This window comes from Mesitornis unicolor, unplaced genomic scaffold (assembly GCF_000695765.1).
Source record: "Mesitornis unicolor isolate BGI_N332 unplaced genomic scaffold, ASM69576v1 scaffold14628, whole genome shotgun sequence".
Taxonomy (NCBI): Eukaryota; Metazoa; Chordata; class Aves; order Mesitornithiformes; family Mesitornithidae; genus Mesitornis; species Mesitornis unicolor.
The window spans coordinates 24,104-33,779 of record NW_010202694.1 but is presented as its reverse complement, the minus strand read 5'-3'; the positions used below and the strand labels follow the sequence as shown (position 1 = coordinate 33,779).

General features: G+C 46.1%; 1 protein-coding gene across 1 annotated transcript; it reads left to right on the top strand.

Annotated features, from left to right (window-relative positions):
* Positions 1–238: 238 nt before the first annotated feature.
* On the top strand, positions 239–1,218 carry LOC104535934 (zinc finger protein 271-like; the record flags this gene model as incomplete). The annotated part of the gene is made up of 2 exons (XM_010190488.1): positions 239–629; positions 882–1,218. Coding segments are annotated over exons 1-2 (728 nt in total), but the record flags the coding sequence as incomplete, so codon positions are not given.
* Positions 1,219–9,676: the final 8,458 nt, after the last annotated feature.

The window sequence follows — 9,676 nt, the reverse complement described above, 5'->3', positions numbered from 1 at the left end:
GCGGTCGGGGGTGACAGGGGTGACCGCGCAGGCGTGTGACAGCAAGGGAGGATGGAGCCGGTCCTGGCGCCTTCACCTCTTCTCTGGAAGCAGCAGAGCTGGGAAGAACTGGGCAGGAGGACTCAGCACCTAGGGTGGTTGCGGTGGCCAAGCTGGATGGAGAAGAGTGGGTGCTGGCCATGATTAAATGTGTTGGTTGTGTCTGGACTCTCCTCGTGTCCCAGCAGGTGATGGGAGCATGAGTGAAAATGAGGGGGATCTTCAACAAGATGGGCCGGAGGCACCCAAACCCTGTGGGGCCATTTCGGACTTTTTCATGAGGGAAGCTTCTCCAGGCTGTGACCAGGAAGTCTCCTGTCCGAGGTCAGACCTTCTCTCCCCAGAGACGGAGCCAGAGCAGACTTCTCGCTGCAACTTCCGGAAGCGTAAGGAGACTGTGGTGCACCAGCGAGCATTCATGGGAGAGAAGCCCTACATCTGCATTGAATGTGGGCAGAGCTTCAACCGCAGCTCCGACCTGATCCGCCACCAGAGGATCCACAGTGGAGAGAGGCCATACATGTGTACTGACTGTGGCAAGAGCTTCAGCCGCCGCTCTCACCTCATCCAGCACCAGCGCATCCACACAGGTGAGCGGCCGTATCAATGCAAGGACTGTGGGAAGAGCTTCAGCCAGAGCACCCACCTGGTGCAGCACCAGCGCAACCACACTGGCGAGAGGCCTTATGTTTGTGCCAAGTGTGGGAGGAACTTCTACCAGAACTCAGGCCTGCTCCGCCATGCCAACTTTCACACGGGCGAGAAACCCCACAAGTGCCCGCAGTGCGGGAAGCGCTTCAGCGACAGCTCCAACCTCATTGCTCACCAGCGGCTCCACACAGGTGAGAAACCCTACAAGTGTGCTGACTGCAACAAGTGCTTCAGTGAGAGCTCTAAGCTGGTCATCCACCAGCGTGTCCACACAGGCGAGAAGCCATACTTGTGCCCCGACTGTGGAAAGAGTTTCAGCCAGCGCTCGCACCTTGTTCAGCACCGTCGCACCCACACTGGGGAGAAGCCCTACAAATGTGCCGAGTGTGGGACCTGCTTCAGTGACAACTCTACCCTCATCCGTCACCGTCGTATCCACACTGGGGAGAAACCTTTCAAGTGCTCCCGCTGTGGGAAGAGCTTCAGTCGCAATTCCTATTTAGTCTCACACCAACAGGTGCATGTGTGGTAGGCTGCATCACTAGGTGTGGTCTTGGGGTGATCTGAGATGCAGCTCCTAGTCCAGGCTTGACCAAAATGGGCCTAAGGGACAAAGAAGTGGACAAGGGTGTGACCACACCAGGGCCCCTGGATTATAGGCAGCTGGCAACAGTAATGCATTTGGCCCATATTGCCCTTTACAGTCACCTCCTCCTCCCATCACACCTTGGGCATGTGAGCAGTGTTTATGGTGGATAGTTCTGCATCCCAAGGCCCTGTGACCCTCTTGCCTTGGTACTAGAATCAGATGCAATCTGCCACATGGCCAAGGTGCAGATGTTTTCTCCCACCTCCCCATGAGGTGTGTGCCTGGGAGCCTGAGGAGAGAGTGTCAGGTCACATGATGAGTAGCTGCTTGATCATGCAGCATACGCATGTGTGGTCATGTCAAGGGAAATAAGATGGGACACAGATGCTTTAAGGGGATTTTTTCCACTCCTAGCTGAAATACGACCTGTATAATGTTGCACAGGTCTCTGGAAACTCACCATGCTTGTCTAAGCGAGCTCTGTGTCTCATACAGCAGTCAGGAAGGTCAAAGCTAAGTGTCCTGCAGAGAAGCCGAAAATTCTGTGTTATGAATACATAGTGTGTGGGCCAACTTGAAGCACAGGCAAACACCACTTTAGTCTGCTTGTAAAAGGAACATGTAGGCATTCCCTGAACCAGAGAAGGAAAGCATGCCTCCAAGAGTTTTCTGCAAATGCTGGTAGGAACGAAGGAGCTGCAGGATAGGAGCATGGCCTGTTCTGGAATCTCAGAACTGGTGGGTAACTGATGTGGAAAACTATCAGACCTGGAGGGTTAAAAAACAATCAGAATTATAATGGCTGCTGCTAAAATAGTGGTATACGATTTGACAGGTATATGGAGATTGCCTGTGAGTTTGTACCTCATCTGCAGAATTTGGGTTCACAGATACAGTTCAAGTGGGCTGGTGTAAGCTGTGTTGCAAAATGAGACAAAACAGCATACTGGGACTCACCTGATTCCTTATCAGTATTTCTTAAGTCCTATTTTGACCAGTGTGTGTGGAAATAACATCTATGTGTATGTGTTCACATATGTGTGAACTAGCTTTTATACTAAGTGTATCTTCAGACTCCCATGTGAGCAATCATACGTGCACACACCATGGCAGTGTTCAAAATGGGCAGCTGTACAGCACTATACCATATCAGTACTTCTCAAAATGCTAAACATACTGTATATCCTAGCGTTTCTCAAGAAAAAGCTGGGAGAAATAGGTTTTTTTACCAAAACACCTAAATTTTCATATCAGGACATTCAGTTTTACACTGATTACTTTGTGTGTGTCTGTGTGTGTTTAAGATCTGGAATTGAGTTGGTTTATTTATATATATATAAATGTGTGCCCCTTATGGCTGTGAGGAATGACTTCTAAATGTAGATCAGCATAGTGCTCTGCCCTCTGTTTTCCACAGGTTCGTGTCAGTGACAGTTGTAGGATGTACCTCCCCTCATGGTTTTGACTACAAGGAATTGCTGTGCAACACTTTACATTGTTTATATTTTTGAGTGTTTTGCTGCTGATCATTTTAGTGACAATACTTGACTGGTGTGCTTATCCAGCACTGCTGGAGCTTAGAAAAGATTTCTGGTTTTTCTGTGTACCTTACTAATCCTGCAGCTGGCTCCATCACTTCAGTAGGTCTCTGGGAAAAGGAATGCAGACTGAAGCCAGTAAAAGGACTGGAGCTGTGGTGTAGAAGAGATGAAAGAAATACAGATGCTGAGAAGATCTATGGATTTGAGCAGCTGCTGGCCAGGGTTGCTTGTGAATGGCTTACTCTACGGAACTTGCTACTCTCCAATGGCTTGCAGGGGTCCTTTCTGCAGGCCTCAAGCCACTTCTTGACACTCAACTGTTGTTAAAATGTTATATTAATGCAGTTTAATAAAAAGGAGCTATAGGGGGAGCATGAAATTGCTCTCAGAGGAATAAGGTACCTTTATATGCAGCTGCTCAGGGAAGTAGAAGGAGTTTTCAGAAATGGGGTGGGCTTTGTTTATGCAGGAACCAAAGCCTTCGTTTGCAAGTGCACATTTTTGCTTTTAGCTTTGTGTTTGTCTTTTTTTAATGAACAGCTTCAAACCAATGACTTCTTGATTTCTGTTCTGGAAAGTGGTTTGGAATTAATGGTCATGTACTTGGTTCCAGAAGTGTCAAGATTTTAATTTGCTAGCAGACTTTCAGAAGGGATACTACAGCTCTCAGTTGGTAGGCTCATTTTTAACCAAATTCAAAGGTTACGCTGCAGTCCAGCTGTAGAACTGATCAGTTTGTGTGGGTCTGTCTCCATTCCAGTTTAAATTTCCTAAAGGAAGTCTACAGAGCTAAAACTGCCTGTTTGGCTGAGAAGCCCTGTTTGCCAGGGAGAGGCATTTTGTGAATGCAACTTTTCTTTTGGCAATCTGAATGGAGTCGCTGTAGCAGATCAATGAAATCAAACCCAGGTCTGCACATAGCTGAGCTCAACTCAAAGGGAAACCCTCACATTGAAATTCTGGTTTGAGAAGCCAGCTGTATATGCCTTTGCAGCAGTCCTCAGAGCATTTTTTACTCTTTTACATGCTTTGTGAAGTGCTGTGTATACTTAACAGTGCTCCACAAATTAAAATGATTGATGTGCATTTATTTGTAAGATCTTTGTGAAAAACTGTATGCCAAATCAAAGTGGCCTTAGGGTTCACAGCACATTGCCAGTGCAGTCTAAGTGGATAGGATTGGATTGCTCAACAGTGTAAGCACATTTCTGGAGTTCCTTTTCACAGCCACTGTTAGTTTTCCCTGTTCAGTGTCACTTGGCTGAAATAATTCACTTTCCCTAGCCTGCCTGCCTGTTACTGTTTGTGATGGAGAGGAGAATCTGGGCACCACATATCCTGTGCTGTTGCAGATGTTACAGGGTATGTTCCTCCTCTTCCAGGGATTTAATTGCTTTGTGAGCAGCACAAATTTATAAGCCAAGTTCAGAAGGCAGAGGTATGGGCATGTGCAAAAAGTCAAGAACCAGAAGGTTTCCTTTTCACAGCAGCTATCTCATTGGCTTCTCCACCAGCCATCTCCTGCCTCAGGATCATAGTGGGAGACTACTGAAAAAAAGCAAAAGGTAATTAGCTACTATAATTCCAGCAGCCCATCCCTAGCGCGCTCCATGCCAGACCCATGGTCACCAGCTGGTGCCCATATCCTCCTGCTAGCTGAGGGAGCTCTGTAGAATACTGAAAATTCCTGTTGTGCTGATGGTGCTTAGATACTACAGTGAGACACTGGCACTTCAGAAGTACCTAAGATAGTCAAATGGATGAATGGCCTCTCTGAAATATTTTTTTTCACCCTAGTGTTCTTAGTTATCCCATCTTTTTTTCTTTCTCCCCAGAGTAACCTCCTGAGCATCAGTTCTTGGCCCCTGGCAGGACCAGGTTTGGCAATGCATGTGTCACCCTTCGCAATGGGTTTGCTGCTGTGCACTGCCAATCACAGAATCAGAACAGTAGGGGTTGGAAGGAACCTCTAGAGATCTCTAGTTCAACTGCCCCTACTAAAGCATGTTCACCTACAGAACAGGTGCACAGGTAGCATCCAGGCTGGTTTTGAATCTCTCCGGAGGAGACTCCACAACCTCTCTGGGCAGCTTCTTCCAGTGCTCTGTCACCCTCAAAGAAGTTTTTGCTCATGTTGATCTTGACCTTCCTGTGTTCTAGTTTGCCCCTTATCCCATCACTGGGCACCACTGAAAAAGAGTCTGGCCCTATCCTCCTGACACCCACCCGCCCTTTAGATATTTATGAGCATTAAGATCCCCTCTCAGTCTCTTCCAGACTAAACAGACCCAGCTCTCGGCCTTTCCTTGTAAGAGAGATGCCTCATTCTCCTGATCATCTTAATAGCCTTTCTCTGGACTTTCTCCAGTAGTTCCTTGTCTTTCTTCAACTGAGAAGCCCAGAACTGGAGACAGTGCCCTAGATGTGGCCTTGCCAGGGCAGAGTAAAGGAGGAGGCTAACCCCCCTCGACCTGCTGACCCCGCTCTCCTTAATGCACCCAAGGGCTCATGGTTAACTTGTCCACCAGGACTCCCTGGTCCTTCTCCACAGAGCTGCTTTCAAGCAGGCCACCCCCTAACCTATACTGGTGTGTAGGGTTATTCCTTCCTAGATGCAGGACCTTACACTTGCCTTTGTTGAACTTCATTAGGTTCCTCTTCACCCAGCTCTCTAGCCTGTCCAGGTCCAAATAAGAAATCTGGGGGTGAGGATACTCTTAGAATTGTCTTCATTTTGATCTAATGTTTCTGCACTAATTTGAAAAGCGAGAGGATGGCACACAGTGCTTACCATTCCTTTGCAAGAGAAAGTGGCAGAAACTTATTCTGCAGTGTGACACCATCCTGGTGGTAGATGAACCTGGTTCTAGACCTGCAGCTGCTCTGAGGAGATTATCTTCCCAGCTCTGTCACCTGGGTTGTATGGGATCTAGTTTTCTAGTCTCCTGCTGACAAAATATGTATAATAATGATGACTGATATGCAACTTTTACATTCCTCTTCACTTCATTGTTTATGATTGGGAAAACAAATTTCTTCTGATCCTGGACAAGAGGTATGTTTTGCCTGTTTAATAAATTTTAAAAAGTATTTTATGTGTAATCTCTAAAGCACTTCTTGAGATCTATCAAACGAACAAAAGTGCCCCTGCATGACAGCAAACTGTTCTGTTTCCTCCTTACCCTAACAACACTGGTCTGAATAGCCAAAGACACAACAGCAGGAGGCCCTGTCTCTGAAAATAAGAAAAATATAGGATATTTCAGTAGGTGGAGCAAACAGAGGCCAAAGAGGCATTGCAGAGTAGTCTGCTTTGCTGCTTATGCCCTCATGTCCCAAGCTCTGAAGGGCCTTTAGCCTTTCCGTGCCAAACCTGATATGTCTCACAAGTGCACTGATCTCAACTGTCCCCTCCTTTTTCTCATTCAAGTCCTTGCTGGCTTTCTTAATAGAAAATGCATGAATACACCTAATATCACTGCTTTTTCAGTTCTGTGCCCCTGTTCGGGACACTCATTCACATGAACAGATGTGACAAAGAACCAGAAAGCATAGGAGCCAGACTTCTTAGGGGAAGCAGAATTTTCCTCTTTCTTCATGAGTCTTGCTATGGAGGTATCTGTAGCTGCAGATAGCTGGCTCTGGGGGACATGCTAGGATGGGTGGGACAGCGTGGTCAGAGCACAGTACCCCTTCAAGGATAAGTGAAAGCACCCATCAATTAATGCAGGTCATGTCAGGTCCAAACATCCTCACGGATGCAGGGAGTGCAAAGATGTGGAAACTCCTTTGTTTCCTTTCCTTTGGCACTCATTGCACAAATCACAGCTTCATTGGATGTAAAGGTCAGTGTTGCTTAGAAGAGACTTGTCTGAACAGCTATGTGGAGAGGTGGTTTAAAATAACTCTCCCACGCCACGGCAAAGCTTGGCTGCGTAACATGGAGGAATTGACTGAAGTAACCTTCCTCCAAAAAAGCAAAGCTACTTGCAGAACTTGCAACAAGTCTCAGGAGGCCAGACCAAATAAGCTGCTTGGAAATGCAGCTGGTCTGACTCCTGACAAAGCTTTCTCCGAATGGTTTCTCTGGTAATGGTGCAAGCATGACTGACATGCACAAGACTATCTCCCAGCCCTGGGCATGGGGAAGGGCATGGCTTTACAACACAGCCAAAGTAAAGACGTTGCAAGGCATTTTGCCATCACTAGGGTTAGTGGTTGAACCAGGCCTCCATGTGAGGGAAACGGTAAGAAGAAGAGGTTGAAATGGGATGAACAGCTAGAAAGAAAGTCTGGGGACTTGGATTTCCTGAAGCTGCTGGGAAGACAAGGTGGTTTGGAGGTGGTAACAGCTGCATGGGAGAAGAGTCACCATTTTCCAGACCCTTCGAGTAATTGGTCCCTCATATAAGGACTTCTGTTTAGTGGTTTGTTGTTTTTTTTTTCTTTCCAGAGCTCTTGCAATTGTCCCACTGCTGGTCATAGGCTGCTTTGAGCCATTGCCTGCAACATCTGTACCTCAAGCTGACCTTCACCAGTACTGCTGAACTCTACCTAGCTGTGATTCAGATGCACTTTCCCATCTTTAGGCACAGAAACACAGGGGAGGCTTCTCTGTGTCAGTCCCTATCCTGTCAATGTTTCCTCTCACAAAAGGGTAGTCTCTCCTTGCTTGCCCCAAAATCAACCCAAAGCACATTTAATATGCAGCTGCATTTACAGAAGGCAGAGCTTTCAGCAAGCCTATGTTATTTGATTTGCCTTTTTCCAGCCTTAGCAGAACATCTTGTTTTCTAGGATAGGGACTGAGAAGTTGCTTTCCACGGCTCTGCACCTGGCTGTTGTGTTTAATAAGATGCCTCTTTGCTGGTCATCTGCTTTCTTTTCATGTCTGTGTTCTTTAACAGCTGACCTTTGATTTCTCTCTATGCCTTCAGGCAGGCAGAAATACCAAGCAAAACAGGAAAAGCAAAGTTTAAATAAAGTATGCATTAGAGATATTGTAGACATCTTCCTGATTCATTGGACATATGATCAAACCTTTATGTGAACCTAGGGTCAAACAGGAACCATAAGCTGCTTGAAAAAAAAAGATACATCTTTTGAAAATTACCACAAGAGGAGAAGCAGCAATGGGAATGCAGGGGGCAGGGGGGTGGAACAGAACATTTTTTCCTTGTGTCTGGAGAGAGAAGAATTAAAATCACTGAACATAACTCCTCACATTTTTAGAAAGTTGAAAGAAGATTGCAAAATATGATGGTACTTCTTCTGGACCCTTGAAGTCTAAGGAATTACCTGGCATGGTTGACAGTCATGTTATGTTTCAAGACTATTCTGAGCACAGACTTCGGTGTGAGCACATTGAGAGTTTGCCTTAGGGCAGCCAGGTCCTGCCTTAAGCCTCGGGCACTTGCTTTTATTTGGCTAATGCGTGATAAGGCTGCTAATGTTAATGTAACTGTGGGTTTCAACTACACCTTCCACCTCAGTGAGCCACTAATGCATGAGAAGAAAGAGTGAATTCCTTTCTCAAGAAATGTAAGCTGAGAATATCCTGAAATTCCTCAGGCTCTGAAGCTCTTGATGCTTCACCTTTATTGCCTCCAGTGCTGAAGCCAGCCAGCTCCCAGCAGGGACATTCCTGTGCAGGGAAGCAGTGAAGTGCCAAGTCACAAGTAAGAGGGGGACAAAAAGGAAATGACTGGTATTTTAAAATGCTCAACCCGGGAGCCATCAATCATGAACTGAAGAGAGAAGCCAGAAGAAGCACAGATACGGCTTGGAATACAGGAGAGAATGAATAATTGCAGATGCTCCCCTTCAAGCCTCTGAGTAGGTGAAAATCACGTCACTGCTGCTGTGATCCTGTAGGTTAATGCTGGTACATCACAGGAGTGATATTGTTTTTTCTAGAGCTGAGAAGAAGAGGTGTTTTTCTGGAATGCATCTGCAAATTGGTAGCACGCTCTGTAACAAAGCTATTAGATTCGTGTCTGTGAAGAATGCTCTTCTGTTCTCTTGCCTGGTGCTAGTACAGACCTCATATCTGTAGTACCCTTTCAGCACTTAAAAATTAAAAATCAAAATGCTAACTTTCTCCCTAATCCACAGAATAAACAACATACATCAGCTGAATAGCCAACACTGCCATTACCTTATTTGCAAATCCATCATGTGAAGGACTGCTAAATTAAAACTTGTGTGAAGATATTTTGTGCTGGCATCTGTGCACAGTGAGGTTTGCTCTCTTGTCCCTTATGAACACAGACAAAAGATTCCTGCATTCTCATTCCCAAGGTCCCTCCAACTGGCTGAAAATTTCATATTTCTTGTAGCAAACAGGTGTCTCCAAGGCTGGTCTTTCATGACTTCCTGCAATTGTGAACAGCTCTCATGAACTTGTGACAGCAGATTGCATCGGATGGCTGAGACTCTTCCCATCCCCAGCCACCTGCTGGGTTATTTTTGACTTGGATTGCTTCCCTGATCCAGCACTCAGTGCAGCTCCACAAAAAGGCAAGGTTGGCACAAGTGAGGGAAAATTGCAGTCTAGGGCGGGTGGTAACAAATATCCAAAGAGGTCAGCAGTTCCTTAAGTTGGTATTGTCACCAGGCAATCCACATCATGAAACAACAGCCCAGGGTGAACAACAGCGAGTTAACAGTGGTGCTGTGAAAAATGGGGAAATAAATCTGGTCTTGTGAGGCCAGCACCAAACATGCGACAGACACAAGTCGGGGAACAAATAGTAATCGTTTATTTAGAGCAACATTTACAGGTTCTTTTGGATTGCCGGTGATAAATGGAAAAGCTACAGGTACACTAAAGGTTGTATAACTAATATACCAACAA